This window comes from Python bivittatus, unplaced genomic scaffold (genome assembly GCF_059951505.1).
Source record: "Python bivittatus isolate LINGU-HERP-01145 unplaced genomic scaffold, Pbiv_v1 ctg000330_np1212, whole genome shotgun sequence".
In the NCBI taxonomy this organism is placed as follows: Eukaryota; Metazoa; Chordata; class Lepidosauria; order Squamata; family Pythonidae; genus Python; species Python bivittatus.
In genome coordinates, this window is record NW_028277058.1 from 24,366,437 (window position 1) to 24,387,959 (window position 21,523).

The 21,523-nt window shown below is 37.2% G+C and overlaps 1 protein-coding gene across 1 annotated transcript in view; it reads left to right on the forward strand.

Annotated features, from left to right (window-relative positions):
* The window catches only part of SYT1 (synaptotagmin 1), a 177,744-nt gene that overhangs the window by 42,958 nt on the left and 113,263 nt on the right, over positions 1-21,523 (forward strand). Inside the window, exon 2 of the mRNA XM_088141845.1 lies at positions 13,053-13,246. Within this exon, the coding sequence (XP_087997971.1) occupies positions 13,069-13,246 (178 nt within the window). The 5' untranslated portion in view covers positions 13,053-13,068. The remainder of the gene's footprint in view (positions 1-13,052; positions 13,247-21,523) is intronic.

Consider the following 21,523-nt stretch of genomic DNA (forward strand, 5'->3'; position numbering starts at 1 on the left):
ACTGGGATCTCTCTAAATAACCAGGTTGATAGTGCCTTTGTTCCCTACCTAAGTATCTTACGCAGTTTCCTCATTCAGTCTGATATAGAGCCATAATGTGGTGCACCATGAACAGCTTGGGAAGACAAATAGAACATGTAGCCTAGGATTCGCTCTGGTTCTTATTACTGGTTTAGAATGGCTGGGGTATGTTGCTCAAATTTCAAGAAGCACAATTTCTATGGAAATGAAGCAGAATTTAATAGGCTTGAAATAGTTAACTATCAATCAAGTGTGTTTCAACATATTTGTGCAGAAGCATTTAAATGACATACAGTGAATCCAGTTTATATGGACATTCTAAATGAGGGTAAGTGTGTTATTTGTGGTGGCTTGATTATCTGTAATATTCTGTAGGGCTTTTTAGCAATATGCTAGTCATAATTAAGTCAGAGGTGCTCAGAAGTTTGAAATATCAAAATTGCAGGGCGTGATTGTCGCCCGTTTCACCCAAACAAAAAATAGCTACCAAACAAGCAAAAAAAAAACCCCTCCCCCCACTTTACCCTGTTTTAGAGTCAGACTTCTGGCCTTTCTGGTATATTTTTATGGATTTGCAATGCCATCCAGTGGTTACTCTGACTAATGTAACATTTGTGCATTTATTTTCTATCCATTTCACTTGTCCCCATTTTTATTTAAAAGTTAAGAATGGCAATATATTGGGATTTAATCTCCTAGCTTCGATATGCAGGCTACTTCTTCTGAGAGCAAAGCAGTAGCTATTGAGTTGATCCCAGGGCAGCTATTTAGGCAACACTTAGTCAGTTTTCTACTGCTACTATTGGTTGCATCTACTGATTTTTAAACAAATATTGTAGAAAATAGGCAGAGCATAAAATCAGGGGATTTTACTTACTGAATTTAGATGAACTGGTATGTTCCCTCTAGGAAAAGTAAAGATATAATATTGAAGGCCAGTAGCTACTACAAAAGTTGAAAATTATGCAGGTAGCCTTCATTAAAGCAGTTGCAGCATAAATAAAACATGGCTAGAATAACTTTGCCTTCACATAACACCTTGGCTTTTAAGTAACCAAATGGACTGCTCAGTGTGAACTATTCTCTGTCTCAGTAATTGAAGTAATGATTAGAGAGCTGAATGAAGATGGAACACAAATGGTCCCAAAGTAGTTTTTGGATTAAAGAGAAAATATATTATTTCATACTCTGAATCAGTCAGGTAAGGGGTTGGGCAATGGGGGGGGAGGGGGCAGGGAGAGGGTCTGTGAGGTTATCTAGTATGATAAGTCACATATCAGTTCACAAATATAAACAAGGGTATGCTTGTAAATGGCTATGTAGATATCAAGAAGTTCTCCCTAAACTTTATTTCCATTAATATTTTGTGGTTATTTTATAGTTACTGGTTTTACTGTTGCTGTGAGCTGCTCAGAGTTGTTTAAGGTGGGTGGCCATTTAATCTTTTAAATAAATAAATAAATAAATAAATAAATAAATAAATAAATAAATATTAATTAAAAAACAAGGTTCCATTATACTGGCCATTATATAATTTCTCCTCTTCATTTCCTTTCTTCATGGATTCTTATTTTTTAAATCAGTTTAACTGAATTGTATGTTACATGATCAGATTTACATGAGATTTTTGTCTTGATCCTCTCCTCTCTCTACACTTGAGCATTGCCCCAAATTTGCTCTGGAGGCTCCCCCAATTCTTGAAAAGAGAAGGGATGTGTTCTGCTAATTATTCAATCAATGGACTGGCATTATTGAATTCAGCCCAGTGGCATGTAAATGAGTTATGTCTGATTTATTTTAGATCTATTTTGACTGTGTTTGAATCCAAGCAATAAAAATGATAAAAGAATTGCCTTTTCTTTTAGAAAGTTTCTTCTTCAAGTTTCAACATTTCAGGACTTATCTAGTAATTCTTCTCTATATTCCTTTATATTAAATAAATATTAAAATTATTTGACTATTACACTTATGCAGCAGTTAGTTTTCTAAATTATCAGCAAGTCTACATTTTTCCAGTATTAGGGTAATATCTTTAGTAAAGCAAGTCAAAGAGCACAAAACGCAAACATGCAAGACATTATGAAAAGCAAGTTGGGAGTAGGGACAAGAAAACAAAGGCTGTCTTTCTTTCCTTATCCCTATAACCAACATTTCTTTCTTTTTCCTAACTCACTTTCTAAATATTTTAAAAGCTTGCAAATTTTTTTGAGATATGGAGATATGGAAATGGAGATATGAATAAAGATATGGATTTTCTTTTCATTTTCCTCTTGACATTCTTTTGCTGTTTCAAGTTTTTATCATCTTTTTACATGTTCTTCAGAACAAGCCCAGGAAGAAGCCCCTGAATTCTGCTTCATACATCGTCATTCCTATTGCTGAAATTAATTTAAGCAGTTGTTCCCAGTTGTGGTCTTGGCCAGAACTCCCAACTTAGGAGTTAGATGTGAGCATTACATGCATTTGTTGAATATTAATGTATCCAGCAAGACCCACAAAAGGTTAAATAAACACAGGGCAGTTTATTCAAGCTGTACTGATAATAAACTAAAATAATTTATGCTGAAGTACTAAGCATCACAAGATAAGTTGTCCCCGTACTGATGTCACATTTATGTGACCAAGCTGTGGTAATGCTTGGGATTAATTTAAAAATAATAATGGTAATGATTAGCATTGGTTATACAGGAAAAATAATTTCCCCTTCTGACAAACAGAAACTACTCACCAAAAAAAAGTATTAGCAGAGTAACTGTCAACAGTTTATTAAGAAGGGAGAGGAAAAAAAGTATATTCTAAAAGTGCAATTAATTGAAAGGATTAATAAAGAATGAAAAGAGATAGTCAAGAAAAGGTAGATATTACCCCTGGAGAAAGTATATCATAGTATATCTATTTCATAAAACCCATACAGACTTTTTGTTTAAAAATGAAAAAGGGGGAAGGCAAAGGAAAACAACACTTTTACAGACCCGTAAATTTAAACCCAAATATCCACAAGAAACTGAAAAAACAGACATAACTACCAAGAGCAAAAGGCCACAACCTTCAACTGGAGTGCAAGAGAAAGATAACAAGCAATTGACAATGTTTAGTAAAAAGGAATCAGGACACCCAGGAAAGATGAAGGCATTCAGCTGGAAATAGGAGCCAAATACAAAGCAGATCATAGAGCCGTATCAACTTCAGTGGTGACAGGGTCGCAAGGAGATTAGATAAGTAGAGTTTCATTTGTGAGAGACCACTATCAGGGCAACCTCTTGAACATAGTTATGCTCATCAGAAGTTAATCATAAATCAGGTGCCTAACACTATGCATGTTAGAAACTGTTAAGGAACATTAATCCAAGGTGTGTATATATGCTTGTAATTTTATGAATAATGCATGACAGGTGGAGTTAAACTGATTCTTTTTACTACATCTTATATTCTTTTTTATGAGTGATGAAAGCACCTCAAGCTTTGGGTGAAAATTCACTTTTTGTAAATACTTTGATGAAGTTCTATTGATGATCTTCTTTGTAATACTTTCAAAGAGAATATTAGAATATTTTGGACAATCCTGGTGCTCCTCCTATTAGAGAGCAGACACAAAAGAGCCTGCCTTTGGTGCTCTTACCAATGTACAGTACACTTTACCACTGCATTTTGGACTACATGAACAGACTTAAAAAGCATGCTATATCTAATGATTAATTAATTTAATTGAAAGCTGCAGCCTTATCAATATCACCATAATATTAGTTTTATTCTTACTAGTAGTTCTAACTGCAGTTTGGGTTCATTAAAAAAGGATATGCTGGGAACTATAAAGGGGAAACTGTATCTAAGCTGTAGTCATTCTGTGTTAAGTAATGAATCCATTATCCTAATTCCATACAGTGATTTCACTTTTGCCTGCTCTTGAGAACATAAGGCCATGGTGATCTTTCAGCTGGCTATACATATAATGGTTTATGGTTCATACAATAATTAAGAAAGATAGGAGATATGGCCACACCAAAGTTTGTAAATGAAAGCATTTTTCTTCCACATTTTAATAGATCTTATCCTTCTGTTGTACTTTTAGAAATTTATTGAAATATCTGAAGTTTATCAAAAGACATATTTGTCGTAGCATTTCAGGGCAAAGAATCTTACAGTAATATCTTATCTTTTGTGTCATTCAGCCTAGCATAGTGACTTTCTTATATTCTAATTACTTATCATTTCTATCTGGCTTGCAGTACAAAAGCAAATCTACTCAAGCAATAAAACTATCTGGGAAACCATCCAGGGGCAAGGCTGTAGATGATTTAAAAACTAAATGTAATATTCACTAGAAGATAATTTGGTACTCCTCTGAAGGCACAGAGAGCAAACTTTGTGTAAATTCTACCTTTATTGTGCATTCCATCAACATCTTCAGGTAATTGAAATCCTGAAAACATTTCCCTGGTTATTTCCTTCAGATGAGATTTCTGGCACACTGTTTCGATGAACCTTTCTTTAGTGCCAAAAAATTTTTGGGAAATAATCACAATAAGCAAGGCTATTTTCCCAAGGCACTATCAATGCAACTCAACAATTTCCTGGCCCTTTAAGAGTTATCCTTGGAGTGTTGGTAGAGTTGTTACATCAAGTTCCACACCCCTCTGACAGTTGTCTTCAGTTTTCATACAGTAATATGCATCTCACCCTGTGATTGGGAGCCAAAAATGTAACTCCAATCACAGAGAATGGTCATTGTGACACAATGCAGGTTTCATTAGAATGTGTGCAGGGCACAGGGTAACATTTATTTGTTTTTTAAAATGTATTTGATTTTGCAGGACATTGGACAGATACTGGAATTCAGGACCATGGCTAGCAGTACTGCAGCTAAAATGTCTAGAGTTGTGTTTTGTAAACTTTTTTCTCCTAAAATTCATTCCCACTCTTAAAAATTATGGAGGATCCCAAAAGAGCTTTAGTTTTGTATGGGTTATTTATCAATATTTACAGTATTAAAAATTAAAATTGACACATTCACTGCCACTACCACTTCTCAAAATTGTTTGATGGAATTTTAATATTGTATTATTTTTCAACATAGGCTGGCAAATAATTTTGATTTTGAGGGCCCTGAGGGGGTCTTGGAGGACCCCAAGGTTCCTATGACCACACTTTAAGAAACACTGGTCTAGAGCAACTGCCAAGGTTTTATAGCCTAGCTAGGAAGATCCCTTTGAGTTCCTGATTTTGTCTTAATCTTAGAACAAAAGATATAATTGGGGGAATGTCCCAGAGCCTTCCAGTTCTCTAGAGAAGCCTAAGACTCACTTACTGGGGCCATAGATAAGTGGTGCTTTCCTGAGATTCTGTGCATATGTTAGGATTCAAGGTAGATAGACCCTACTTAAGAACAAGACACTGAATTTGACTTCTCAAGGAACAGCAGTAACAATCTTTCAGATTCACAGTCCAAGGTCATGACAATGAGGTGATAAGAACCCAAGGCTCGTCTCAACTCATCCCGTAATATCTGAGGATTTGTTTGGAATGGTTGTAAAATTTACTTAGCAAATGTACAGGTTATTACCCTCTACTGCTTAGATTTAGAAGACAGACCACTAAAAGTTAAGTATGCAAAATGAAACGTATAGCTTGAGTGATCAGAAAAGATTGTTTCTGAACTTTTAATGATTATGTAAGAAGAGAAAATATTTGTTGTTGCCCACAGTCATGTCACAGAGCTGCAGTAATGAGAGTAGCTGCACTTGCCAAATTCTTTCTATTGGTAAATGGGGAAGAACTCTTCATCCTAATACATCCCCATACATTCATTTTATTTTTATATTAATCACTGTATCATTGTTTCCTTAGTGGATAATCAAATATATGCTGACAGTTGAGGTCTAATCAGTCTACTGAAATTTTACTGCTTAACTCCAATCTGAATTTCCTCTTTAAAATTCCTCTATACTCACAGAACTGCAGTAAGAAAGAGGTGAAAATGATATACTCTCCCACTTTGATTTATTAGATAATTGGCAGACAGTGCTTTGGGCATGCGACCCTTTTCAGTTTTGTTCCCTAGGAGTTCCCTACTGATTATGGACTCATGGGACCTTTATACAGGATAAACAAGTAATTAGCCAAGCAATAATCAAGCTTTAATCATGGTTCTCAAGCAACAAGTGATAGTAAAAATGCTTTGTGTGAGAAAGAAAGAAGATGAATATATTACACTCAAGATCACTAGAAAAAGCAAGATTACATTATACTAATTCTTTAAACTTAGGTAATGTTAAGAAAGGTGTGGATTCGATCAATTCCCTGCTCTGCATTTGCATAGGCTATTGAGAATGTGGGTTGCTGTAATAGCTTAGTGGCGTTGAATCGTCCTATGAGTATGACGTTCATTTCAGTACTATTGAAAAACTTGGTTTATTGTACTGAACTTCCTTCTAATCAATATTTCCTTTAGCTTGCTGCCTATTAACTGTCTTATGGTAGTTAGAGATTTCAGAGAATATGTGCATGTCTTATTAAACACAGTGATCTCTAACTATACTGTGAGTCTACTGAGGTTTGATCCTGGATATCAGAAGCTATTTGTTTCATTATCTTTCCTTTCTTACAAAAGGAAAGGGGAAGGGGAGGAAGGAAGGAAGGAAATTACAACATTTGACTAAATTTTTAGTTAACTGAAAGTCATCACTGCAAATTTTGTCTTCCATTATAAGTAAGAATTTTCAACTCTCAAACATGAAATAACTGAGCAACTTAATATAATTAAGAAATGTAGCTTTATTGATGATATATTATGCAACTGTTTCTGATTTAGCTGACATTCTTTAAGAAAATGCTAGAATATGCGGTAATACTCCAATATGCAGCTGTGTTCTTATACTTCTTTTTCAACCATGTTACAGTTGGCAACATACAGAATTTCTATTTGAAATCAGAAAATTTGCAACGTGTAACTCAAAACATTGCAAGGTAGCCATTAGGTGCTTAGTTTGCAATCCTCTGCATATTTATTGAAATCAAGAGGTTACCATCAGAAGGATAGTGCACTGTGCTTTATCCTATGATGGAGAATTAGGAAGTAATGTATGAGTCAATGTTTCTAGAACCTATCGTTCTTTTTTTTTCCAGAATGACACTGATTTTATGTTGCTTTCAGCTTATGCCCAGTTTTATAGTTTTCATATTATTACTTAGTATTAATAGAGTACTATTACCATAGATGAACTTTATAACAGGGATGGGTGGTCTCCAGGTGTTTATTTGTTTATTGTTTATAATCACATTTATATAGCTGCCCATCTCACCCAGAGCGATTCTGGGCAGCATACAACAATTACAATAAAATAACAAGTGAATAAAAACAGGCATTATAAAAAGGTTAAAAGTTATTATTAGAATAAAAACATTATCACAGATTTTAAAAAAATAGATTTTAAAATATACAAACACCATGGAGAGAGCAGAATATCAATTACAGTGGAGCCACCTAAGAATGTCTCTGGTTCCCAAAGACCCCCAGGCCTGATGACACAAGCAGGTCTTGAGAGACTTCCTAAATGACAACAGGGAAGGGTGAACCTCACTTCAGGGGGGAGAATGTTCCAAAAGAAAGGAGCCACAGCAGAATAGGCCCACCTCCTGGGACCCACCAAATGCAAGTCCCTGGCCAATGGAACGTGTAGCATACCTTCCCTGCCGGATCTAATGGGACAGGCAGATATAAGCAGGAAGAGGTGGTTCCTCAGATAACCCAGCCCCATACCATGAAGGGCTTTAAAGGTCAAAAACAGCACCTTGAATTGGACCTGGAAGCAAACTGGCAGCCAATGCAACTCGTGAAGCAGAGGTATAACATGTGCTCTTCTAGGAGCACACATAAATGCCCACACCTGCCCACCTTCTGCACCAGTTGAAGCTTCCAGATACTCTTCAAGGGCAGCCCCATGTAGAGTGCATTATAGTAGTCCAATCTGAAGGTGACTAGGGCATGAGTGACTGTGAGCAGAGCCTCCCAATCCAGGAAAGGGCACAATTGGCGTACAACACAAAGTTGTGTGAAGGCCCTCCTAGCCACGACTACCACCTGCTCTTCGAGCAAGAGTCATGAGTCTAGGAGGACCCCAAAATTGCACACTGGGTCTATTAAAAAACTGGTAGCATGGCTAATGGTGAGAGATGGTGAAAGTTGCAGACCAAAATAGCTACTCATTGCCCAAATCTACAGTCATGTGAAAAAGAAAGTACACCCTCTTTGAGTTCTATGGTTTTACCTATCAGGACATAATAAAAATCATCTGGTCCTTAGCAGTTCTCAAAAGTAGGTAAATACAACCTCAGATGAACAACAACACATGACATATTACACCATGTCATCATTTATTTTACAAAAAGAAAGCCAAAATGGAGAAGCCATGTGTGAAAAACTAAGTACACCCTTACTGCTTCCATAGATATGAAGAGGCTAAGTAGCAGCCAGGTGCTGCTAATCAAATGCCCTTGGTCAGTTGATCATCAGCAAGTGTGACTACCTCTATAAAAGCTGAAGTTTTAGGAGTTTGCTGGTCTTGAGCATTGAGGTGTGTGTTAACACAATGCCAAATAGTAAAGACATCAGCAGTGACCTTAGAGAAGCAATTGTTGTTGCCCATCAATCTGGGAAGGATTATAAGGCAATTTCCAAACAATTTAAAGTCCATCATTCTACAGTGATGAAGATTATTCACAAGTGGAAAACATTTAAGACAGTTGCCAATCTTCCCAGGAGTGGACGTCCCAGCAAATTCACCCCAAGGTCAGACCATGCAATGCTCAGAGAAATTGCAAAAAATCCAAGAGTTACATCTCAGACTCTACAGGCCTCAGCTAGCAGGTTAAATGTTAAAGTTCATGACATTTAGAATGTCATGTTAAAGTCCATACAATTAGAAAAAGATTGAACAAGTATAGTTTGTTTGGAAGGGTTGCCAGGAGGAAGCCTCTTCTCTCTAAAAAGAGAGCACGGCTTAGGTTTGCAAACTTGCATCTGAACAAATCACAAGACTTCTGGAATGCTGTCCTTTGGACAGACAAGACCAAAGTGGAGATGTTTGGCTATAATGCAGAGCACCACATTTGGTGAAAACCAAACACAGCATATCAGCACAAATATCTCATACCAACGGTCAAGCACGGTGGTGGAGGGGTGATGATTTGGGCTTGTTTTGCAGCCACAGGACCTGGGCACCTTGCAGTCATTGAGTCGACCTTAAACTCCTCTGTATACCAAAGTATTCTAGGGTCAACTGTGAGGCCATCTGTCCAACAGCTAAAGCTTGGCCTACATTGTGTCATGCAACAGGACAATGATCCCAAGCACACCAGCAAATCTACAACAGAATGGCTGAAAAAGAAAAGAATCAAGATGTTACACTGGCCTCAACCCAATTGAAATGCTGTGGTGGGACCTCAAAAGAGCTGTACATAAACAAATGCCCACGGACCTCAATGAACTGAAGCAATGTTGTAAAGAAGAGTGGTGTGATGGAATGGACTTATGAAGGCCATGCTAAGGGAGATAAGCATGTTCTTAGCCCCCAACAGGAGCGTGGGAAGTTCAAGAAGATGAGGCTGGCACCTCCCTAAGGAATTCATGGTGTTGTGGCTGGCTGGCTTGGGAACTTGGGTTCAGTCTGGTAAGACTCTGTCTTGAGGTGGAAGCTAATAAACGCAACAGAACTGTGTTTGCATTGTCTCGTGGAGTTCTTTGGGCTGAACCTGACAAGTGGGCCAAAATTCCTCCACAGCAATGTGAGAGACTGATGAAGTCATACAGAAAATGATTACTTCAGGTTACTGCTACTAAAGGTGGCTCTACAAGCTATTGAATCATAAGGTGTACTTAGTTTTTCACACATGGCTTCTCCATTTTGGCATTCTTTTTGTAAAATAAATGATGACATGGTGTAATATGTCATGTGTTCTTGTTCATCTGAGGTTGTATTTACCTACTTTTGAGAACTGCTAAGGACCAGATGATTTGTATTAAGTGTTGATACATAAAACCATAGAACTCAAAGAGGATGTACTTTCTTTTTCATATAACTGTACATTAAAATACAGCTTTCAACAATAAAATTCTGTATTTCTGCACAAGTAATTAGTATGTTCTCTATTAGGAAGACAAAGCAAGAATGATATAGATAATAAAAAAGATAATAAATGAGAAGTGTGAGGAAATGCAGTTGAATAATTTTAGATATCAGTATAGTGGAGGTTAAGTGATCTTTGGGGAACAGTATATAATATTACACTCAGTACTATGGAAGCGAGATTTAGTTTCTCTAATCTAATCCAACTGGCTTGTATGTACCTCATACATGTTTTAATCTCTAATGCTCTTCCATGGTATCTACTGCTCTGAATAACAAAGCATTCAGAGAATAGCATGTGGGTGTGTGCCAGGCTTCCTTCAGAGGATATAACAGTAGAGATTGGTTGTGGGGAGATTTGTACTAAGTGTAGTTAGAAATGGGGAAACAATTAATTTTCTTATATGACAACAGACCCTTGCATTCATATTTTAACTATATAAAGAGAGATACTTGAACATGCAAAATTCTTTATCTCATTTTTTTACCTCTGGGTGGTTCCAGATGGATGGCTTCTAGTGCTACCTATCAAAAGTCTTTGGCATTGTCCACTGTTCTTTTACTGGGAGAAAAAATACCGAAGAAGCCACAAGAAATGCAAGACATTTGGAAATGTAAAACAATAAGAACAAGAAGTACAAGATTCTGAAAATAGCTCTTTTTAATTTAATATCTCACCTGCACGTTCAGGAAAATATAACTTGGTGTCAAATGCTGGTTGTTAAAATATGCCTGCAGAGATATTACTACTGCCGCTTGATCATCACTTGAAAATATGCTGGATTTATTCAAGGGACCCAAATTCAATTTTAATGAAGGTCACAAAGCTAAAACTAATACCCTTGGGTTGGGCTAAAATTTCCACAAGTACCAAGCTACTTAAGTGAAGATGTTCTTATATCTACCTAAAAAGGATATGTTTTTAAAATCAAAGGAATGGAATTACCCCCAAACTGGGTAGAGGGAAAGTCCAAATACAGTCCACAGGGTTCAGAAAGGCCCTTGAAGTTTCTTTTAAAGACATGCACAGTGATTGGAAAGGGAGGCAGCCACAGAGGGAGCAAGTGGGGCAGAGTGATGAAAGCAGCTTCACCACACAAGTCCTGCACTTTGCTACATGTATTAAGATGCTGCACACATGAACAAAAGGGGAGGAGCTTGCAGCATGAGGCCATGATGCTGTGTTCTCATTCTTTCAGGATTCACTGAAACATACAATTTGACCAGAAAAATGCCCAAAGATTTGTAAGTGATTCTATTGTGATAAAGATTCTAGGATCCTTTCTTTCTGCATTTTTAACAGTTCCCTGCCCTTCCACATTAGCTATTTGGACATAATACAACCAATATATCTTCCAAGGCATATGCATATTGCAGAAGAATGTATATAATGCACTTTGAATACAAACAATATATGATACAAGGTAGTGGTATCTTTACAATTAGCAAATCAAAGAAAAGAAAAGGAGGAAAAACACGCCTTCCAGGAAACACAGCAGGCAATGATGCACCAATAAAGAAGAAAGGGTTATTCCATCACCAGCACCATTCATGAAACCAAAGTAAAAAAAAAAACAAAAAACTTTGTTACTAGTGTCTTTCTTTCCTGTTGCACTATTTGCTTTTTTCAGTTCTACCATATGAATTTTAAACAGAGTAAAAATAATTGGCTCCACAGTTGCAGTGTTTATCTCCATTTTTGAAATGAGTTGTAAGCATGAAAATAGTGACTGCAGTTAGAAAATAACGTTTATCATTTGATTCAGTTTTCCATTTGAATAACTCCCGTGGTATTAAAGGGAACGCTTGGTTACCTGGTCAGGTACGAAGCGTCTGCAAGAAAACAACCAAGCTCAGAGAACCCCAAGGACTCCATAAAACTTAGTTCTTTCTGGAAGAGTGCTAACAATTTTATATCCAGAGCAATAATATATTATCCTTATCTCTTAAATCCATTTTCTGTATAATTTTCTGAAAGAGAGAAAATAATAATTAGTCCTCAAAGCAGCATTACTTAAGAGACAGCCTAAGACTGAAATAGTCTGCTAAAACAAATATCGAGCCACTCCTCAGGCAGTATTCAAGTTGGTTCTAATATAGTCCGTATAAAAGTGCATTGCTTTATGCTAAGTCCAAGTAAAGATATTTCTCAAAAGCCCATGAAACAAACATTGTCAAAAGTACATTAATGTAGCTGTGAATTTATTTCAACAGTCTGGGAGTTCTAATTTGGATGAAGCTAAACAACCCACAGATGCAGTGATTTTAACACTATTAACAGTGAGAAAAGTGAATAATTTAACTGAATATTGTTGGAAGCAAATGTCAGTGGAAGAAAATTTGCTTTCAATAAATGTGACTCAAGGGTAAGATGGAACAAATTTTCTAAATAATGTCCAGTTCTGCTTAAGTAGAGTGCGTGCTGGTTAAAGAGTTCAAGAGAGCGTAGAGGTGCTTTAATTAAGCTGGTGTAATTGCTTTCTATTTTCATTTCTAGTGGTGCTCTGAAAGTTTCCAATCCAAGAGACATGTACAAATAATTATGCAAATGCACTGAAATGTTTGTATATATAGAACTGCTGTCGGTTTACTTATCTGTTGAAAATGAGAGGGCAGAATCCAAAGTTTAAACAACAGATGCTCAGCCATATTGAGGTATCCAACAGAAATAACTGTTTTAGACTCAGGAACGAGACATAAGAATAAGCAGTTCTTACCTTCTGGAAGAATCTTTTTCCCAATGGTTTAATAAATATTGTATGAGCCAACATGAAGCAATGCAATAATGATGTGATATTTATCCGGGAAGCAGGTGCACCAATTGGGGTTACTGCTCTCTAGTTTGTTGTTGACCTACGATGAAGTTTAACCTTTTGAACATTTTTCTCTCTGCTTTGTTTTCAATCTCAGTTCCCTTGGGACTAAAATGGCAAAAGAAAGTCAACACCAGGCACTAGCAGCACTACCAGGCACCACTGTTGCAACTGCAGTAGCAAATAATGCCACCGAGCCAGTGATTCCTGGAGGAGGAAAGGGGGGTGCAAAAGACGATGCATTTTCAAAGTTAAAGGAGAAATTTATGAATGAACTAACCAAAATCCCGTGTAAGTAAACTTGCTATTGCTATTATGGCTATGTAACAATTATTTTTAAAAATGTATGCTTATTAACATTGCTTCATTATACTAGGCTGATGGGACATGCATTGGATTGCAAGCCTGAAAAGGATAAAGGAACACATAACAATTTGATATGCTAGTCTGGCTCACGCCTACTGTTAAGCCATACAGCACTTTCTTTTGGGCTAAATGTAAATATATCCATTGCGGCATAATGTTATGTGCAATACTGGTTATTATTCAACAAACTATGGTTAAATAAATACTAATTGTTTATGTATGGATGCAAGAAAATAGTTGAATAGTATGTGTTAGATTTAGTGTTTATTATTTTCCTATCATGTGACTTTTGGATGGGTGAGATTACAAATTCAATTAATTAATCAAGTGGACATTACTTGGAATTTACATACAGATTCTGATCATCATTTTTAATGTCATCATCACTTCATAAAAAGTGGATATGCATATCATAGAAAGTGGAATAGAAATATTAGGTTAACTTATATTGTGTGTTTTAAAGTTCTTAGTTTCATCTAGGGCTACATTTTATCAAGTATTTACAAATGTGTGGTACAGTAATTCTGGTTTTGGACCAGGATCTGGGAGACTCCGAATCAAGATCATTCTTAGCCATGGGAGTTCACTGGATAACTCTGGATCAATTACTCTGTCTCAACCCAACCTACTTCACAGAGTTGTTAAGAGGAAAGATTGGAAGAGTGAATATTATATATGCCATATAGAGCTTCTGGAGAAGGCTCATGATACAAAAACAAACAAAATACAAGCAACTGTAGAAATTCAGTAGATTTGTAACCATCGGTCAAAATATCCTTTAATAAAGGATTAACTAGTTTCTCTTCAGTTTATTTACCTGCTTAGTTCTCAAATATGATATTGCTATTCTGAGTCAAACACAAGTCCTATGGACTATCAAAATGTTCATTATTAATTCATTTAATCTAGAAAAAGGCTATGCAGGGTCATACGTGGTTGATACATGAATGAAAATTACCAGAAAATCCCAGCACTGTAGGCTAAATTGGGGAGTTGAAAAAACATTGCTAAAGAAGGCAGTGTCAAAGCATTTCAGTACTGTTGCAAGAAAATTACATGGATGTGTCCCTGTAGTTACCAGCAGTTGAGCTTGACTCTATATTTCTCCCTTATTCTATTTTTACCCTGACCTTCCAGTCAAATGAGTACTGAGAACAGCTAATAAATATAAAGAACAAAAATATCCCAAATGTTAAAATGTAAATTAACATTGTAAAACTGATTAACAATTAAAGTTGTGGAGGGAGGGGGGCCAATGCAGCAGCTGAAACAGTGCATTCTGTAGCCTGCAAGTAATGTAAGGAGAAGCATCCTTTTGCATAGGCCTCCAATAGTGAGTGTATCTTCAAAAAGTCTTCTGATGATTGTAATGTGTGGACAGGTTGAAGCAAGAAAGCCATTCCCTCAGTTGTCAAGTCCTAAACATTTAGACCTTTAAAGGTAACACCTTTAAGACCTTAAAATGCATCCATAAAGCAACTGAAAACCAGTACAGATATTTCAGTATATACCATACATGTGATTATTTTAGTTACAAGACTAATTGCCACATTTCCACAAACTGTAACTTCCAGGAACTTTTCAAGGGTAATCACATCTAGAGTATGTTGCAGTAGTTAAGACATATATAAAGAAGGTGTGAAATTGTTGCCAAATCTTAGCTCACAAAGGATCATGCCTGCTATACTAACTATAATTGCTATGTGTTCCTTGCCACCGATGCAACCTGTAAAACCAATAATAGCTGAAGATGAAAGTCCCTAACGGAACCTGCATTTTAGGTGGAATAAAACTACATCTAAAACAGGTTGAACACCAGTTCTGAAGTCCTATTTCTTATTAATCATCAATACTTCCTTCTTGTTACTTCTTCTTTAGCTTAACTTGGAACTTGCATGTTAGCAATTCATGATCTGTTCCACAGTCAGCACCTGACCATGTCTTTGATGCTATAATTGAGCCTCTCCATCTCCTTTTAGCTATTATATAGTCAATTTGATTTCTGTGTACTCCACCTGGTGATGTCCATGTGTATTGGCGTCATTTTGGTTATTCGAAGACAGTGTTAGCTATGAAGAAATCATTGGAGTGGCAGAAATTGATAAGTTTCATTTTTGTTTCCTAAGACATACAATCCAACTACATTTTTCTATTTAATGTTTCCAATTTTGGCATTCCAGTCTCCAGTCACAAGCAGCACAACCTGCTTGCATGTTCTGTTGATTTCAAATTGAACTTGATCATAAAACTCAGCAACCTCCTCTTCTTCTGCATCAGTGATTGGAGCATAAACTTGAATGATTGTCATATTAAAGGGTTGTCCCAGAAGTCTAATCAGTATTATTGATAAAAAATTTATTAAGTTTCAAACAAGAATAAAATACACAAAAACATCAAAAGAAAAACAGAAAAGAAAGTAGATAAAGAAATGTGAAGGAGGAAGAGAAAAAAGGGGGGAGGAAAGAAAAACAGAAAAGAACAACTTCTGACTTTCTTCAGTACAGTTATAAGTAAAATAATACATTAACTTCTTACTCTAATAATATCAATAAAACACAATAGAATAGAATAGAATAGAATAGAATAGAATAGAATAGAATAGAATAGAATAGAATAGAATAGAATAGAATAGAATAGAATAGAATAGAATAGAATAGAATAGAATACTTTATTGGCCAAGTATGATTAGACATACAAGGAATTTGACTTCGGTGCAAGGAGCTCTCAGTGTATTTCTAACAAAGCTCCTCCAATCAACATCACGGCAAAGTGAAAAAAAGCAGCTTTCCCACAGAAATCTTTAACCAGCAATCTCATGCTTCAATCTCACAAGTACAGATTCAACAAAATTAACTTTTTAAAGTCCAAAAAACAAATTCACTTGTTTCATAAAAACACCCAATAATTCAGCCCTTTGAATCTTTGCTCAATATATAAATCCCAAAGTCCAAATCACTTTTCTTTTTTAAGTAAGCATTGAAAATATGAAAAGCACCAAGAAGATGCACTTATGGCTGATGTGGGTCTTCCTGGCTGTGTGGCCGTGTTCTGGAAGTTTTGGTTCCTAACGTTTCACCAGCATCTGTGACCGGCATCTTCGGAGGACAGGAGCACAGACAGGAGCAGTTGTCTCTGTGCCCAGGATGGATCGTGCCAATCGGATCTGTGAAACCCAATTCCTAAACACTGAACTTAACCATCTTAATTGAGTCCTACAAGTGAATGGCTACTCCAAGAACGAAATAAAAAGAGCCATCAAACCAAGAAAACAACACGCGACTGAAGAAGAAAAACAGCCCCCACCAACAAAGTATTTCTGTCCTACTTCAAAGGGGTCATGGACTGCATGGGAAAACTGATGGAAAAACACAACTTCCAAACCATCTTCAGACCCACCAGAAAAATACAATAAATGCTAAAATCAGCAAAAAACAAAAGGGACCCGCTCACCGCCGCAGGAGTATACCGCATACCATGCAGCTGCAGACAAGTAGACACTGGAACCACAAAATGTAGCATCCATACCAGGATAAAAGAACACGAAAGACACTGCAGACTACAGCAACCAGAAAAATCTGCAGTAGCTGAACATGCTCTCAAGCACACTGGGCACAAAATCCTATTTGAAAACACAGAGATACTGGACAACACCAACAGCTACTATACCAGGCTATACCGGGAAGCCATTGAAATTCACAAACACCAGCACAGTTTCAGTAAAAAAGAAGAAAGTCTAAAAATCAACAAAACCTGGCTACCAATCCTAAAAAATACAGCCTGCAAAAGGTCAACGAACTCAGCTCAACCACCAGAATGTGTGAACAATTCACACAATGAACATGCTAATCACCCTCAACAGCCACTCATTAACAACTCAATAGAAAAAACCCTGCCTAACTCCCAAGAAGATACACACATACTCTGATCACCAAAACAAGCAGCCACTCGTTAACCCACAAACACACACCTCCCTGCAGGCACCCTCGCTGATCTCTATAAATACCCACAAAGAGTCACATCATCCTGGGCACAGAGAGAACTGCTCCTGTCCTCTGAAGATGCCAGTCACAGATGCTGGAGAAATGTTAGGAACCAAAACTTCCAGAACTCAGCCACAGAGCCCAGAAGACCCACATCAGCCATCGTGTTCTGGCCATGAAAGCCTTCGACAAGATGCACTTATCTTTTGCCAAAAAGGCCTCTCTTCATCTGAAAGAGTAATAGACCATTTAAAATGTGTTTTAGAAATGGGGAGGTCAGCTTTAGTGTCCTAAATTTGCCACAGCCTTGAACATGATGGAAAAGCCCTGCTTCCCAGCTGCTCACCACAAGTCAATCACAAAGACTTCTGCTTTGGGGTCTCCTCACAAGAAATGGCTATCTGGGGAGCATCTGGGTGGATTTCATGGATTCGCCTTTACATCCAGAGAATTCTTCAGGCTACAGGGATCCTGCCCGAGCCCCCACATCTGTGGCATCAATTCCCAGACAAAGGAATTGGTTAAGCAGCAATTAGTCCCCCACCAGAAGTATCAAAGTCTAATCAGTATTATTGGATCATTGAATGCATTGTAGCCAAGTACTGTTCTTGCTATACCTGTGACTTATGAAGGCCATGCTCAGGGAGATAAGCGTGTTCTTAGCCCCCAACAGGAGCGTGGGAAGTTCAAGAAGATGAGGCTGGCACGCATTCACAGTGTTGTGGCTGGCTGGCTGGCTTACATTCCATGTGCCTACTGTAATTTTGTCTTTGCAGCTTCGGATTTTCTTTTCCTGTATGGTAACATCAGCAAGTAGACATCCTAAAGGCTTTAATCTAACCACGTCATAAACACCATTAGTATTTCAAAAGATCCTCAGCTCTTCCCCAGTAGTATGTTGAATGCCATCTGGCCTAAGGGACACATCATCCAGCACTATCATTGTCAATCATTTTATATTTTCTATACATGTGGTTTTCTTAGTAAAAATATAGGAGTGGTTTACAATTGCCTTCTCCTGTGTAGTATTAATTGATGCCTTTGCCATTATGACTGAAGTGATCGTCTGCCTCCAGCATCTTCCTATACGCTGCTGCCCATATAGGTGCCTGCTTGCTTTAGCTAGACAGCTGGGATGACCTTCACCTCTTGGATGACTTTCCTGGGAATATATATATTCTTGGCATGCACTCTCAACATTCTTTGGTCATCCCTCCCAGGAGCAAATGTACAAACACCCCACCATAATGAGGCAGCACAGGAGAACTTGGGGGGGGGGGGGTGCAATGAACTATTGACTATTCTGATTCATCCTTCATGCTTCAACATTTTAGCAAAGGAAATGCCTCATAATATATCAATGCATTGCCAGACAGTTTTGTGGGGACACAGTGAAAGGAGAGAAATTAAGAGTTCAAATTGGCCTTCAAGTGAGCTTCAGTCAATGTGTAATATATTTGCACTCCACTTCATCATTCTCAGCTCTATAGCAAACCAAGGAGCTGATTAAAATCTACAATGTCTACAACAGGGAAACAGGCATTTTGGAGCAATAACATTGTCCGACTGCACTGTATCCATATTCCATAGATCATTCAGAGCTTCAATATTTTCACTGAAATGAGAAACTTTAGAAAACCATAAACAGCTGCATCCATTAAGAATTTGGGCAGACCATTTTTATTACATCTTTGTAACTGGAGAATTTTGTATGGGCTGCCATTTTAAAACTAACTAGGATATGTTCTGTCATAACAACATACTGAAGTTTTTTTTATTTTATTTTAAGCCAAGTGTATAGGTTTGTAGCCATATAAAGGTAGCTATGAAATTTTAGTGCTGCTTTCTTGGCTTGTCTGTTTAAGATATCTGACTTTTTAAGGCATATTTCAGGAGACTACTATTTATATTATATTTATTTATACCTTTGAGTAAATAAATCTTTCAAACCAGGGTAGAACTATATATTCTGGGAGCATGAATATGAATTCTCCTTGGGAACCTAACAGTAGAGGCTCTCACGATTGGCATCTGAATTTCAACATGTGCCAGCTCCATGGAGTAGGAGAGATGCAGCTTTATATTTTACAACTTAAAAAGCAACTGGGAATAAGGAATTTTAAAAGGACATAGCTCTGTTGCTACCCAGTTTGAATGTAGCACAGCCTGTCCTTTAACAATGCTAATAAGAACAATTGCCTGCAGCACCTTGTGTTCCTTTGGCCTGCCCTCTCCTGGCTCATAAAATCATGAGACAATGGGTTCTTTAGTTAATCAAATCTAGCCCCATGCAAAATGCAGGAATCCAAATTAAAGAATCCCCATCAGCTGGCTATCTAGCCTCTATTTCAATACATCCAATGAAGGGGAGCCCATTGCCTCCCTGAGTAATTTGTTCCATTGTCAAGCTGCTCTTAGTTTTTCTAATGCTTTTTCTGTTCTAACATTCAATCAGAATCAGTCTTCATGTAACAAAAATCCATTATTCCAAGTCCTACATTCTGGAACAATAGAGTGCTATCATATTCTCTTTTGGTGTTCTTTTCAAGGTTAAAGATACCCTGCTTCTTCAATTTCTGTTCATAGTCTCAATCAATTTCTGAACATATTACAGTTTCTCTGAATCATTCTCAAAGTGGGGTGCTTTGAGTTGGACACAATGCTCAAGATGGGACTTGATCAACACAGAATAAAATGGAACTATAATTCTGAGTAATTTGTACTGTATACTGTATTTCACTTGCATATACCCTTTTTCTAGCCACAGCACATTGCTGATTGGTACTCAATTTGTAATCAACTATTATTCTAAGATCTTTTCCGAAAGTGCTATTACCAAGATTAGACATTCCTCATCCTATATGTATTTGATTTTTCATTATCTTTTTTTTTTGTCTGTTAAGTTTCATTATATTCAGTCTATTTCTCTAACCTATACATATTGTTTTTGAGTTTTATTTCTGTCTTCTAGGGTACTATCTTTCCCACCCAACTCTGTCCCATATGCAGATTTGATAAGCATTCCTTCCACCCCTCTGTCCAGGTCATTAATAAAAACATTGAAGGTTGAACCATGTGGCATCCAGTCCCATTTAAGCAGCTTGCTAATCATAATGTAATGAAGAACCTTGTCAAATGCTGAAATCCTATATATTACATCTTCAGCATTCCCACAATCTAGAAAGGAAGTTGTCTGATCAAAACCTAAGATAGTTTAATCTGAAAAGAGGCACTAAATGGTCTATAGTTTCTCCAGAACCTATCTTTAACCATTTAAAAGACAGGCATAACAGTTTGCCAAAATTTCTCAAAGACAATACATAAACTAATTATTATTGTTGGTCACACAGTCAGCCAGATGTTTAGACTGCATTTAGTATTTTTATCCACTTATCAAGTCCTTCCCAAGGATCTGGTATAGGCAGATGTTGTTTGATGGTATTAAAGTATTGTCACAGAACGTAAGCTGTTCCAAGTAAAGCTGCCTGTCGCAATTGACTGATGGTGATTTTGTCAATGCTGATGGTGTTCATGTTGTACTCCAGATGTTTTGGGATTGCACCCAAGGTGCCTATTACTATTGGTACTATCTTTGCTTTCTTTTGCCACAGACATTCTACTTCTATTTGCAGGTCTTTGTATTTTGTGATTTTCCCCAGTTCTTTCTCTTCTCTTCTGCTGTCTCCAGGTATTGCTGTGTCCTCTATCCAGACTTTTTTGTCTTTCTTATCAACAATTGTTAAGTCTGGGGTGTTGTCTGGCAGGTGCTTGTCTGTTTGAATTCTAAAATCCCAGAGCACTTTAGCTTCTTCATTTTCTATTACTTTGTCTGTTTTGGTCCCACCAGTTCTTGCTTGCAGGCAAATGGTATTTCTTGCAGATATTTCAATACACCATTGTTGCTACTTTGTCATGCCATTGTGTAGTCAGTCTGTCCAATCTTTTTGCAGCAGCTAACTAGGTGGTCCACTGTTTCTTCAGCTTCTTTTCAGAGGAGGCATTTGCCAGAATTAGCCCTTCTGTCTCTTTCTTCAACTTTCCTGCTCTTAGGCATTGCCAGGTCTTGTTGTTATCTGCTTTGCCTGCTAGGTTTTTTGTGTACTGGCCATGTAATACTTTGCCTTGCCATGTCTCTTTTCTATTCTTTATTTGGTCTCTCTTATAGGCCAGTTTGGTCTCTTCAGTATTCAGTAAGACTTCATGGTGTACTAGCTTCAGTGCA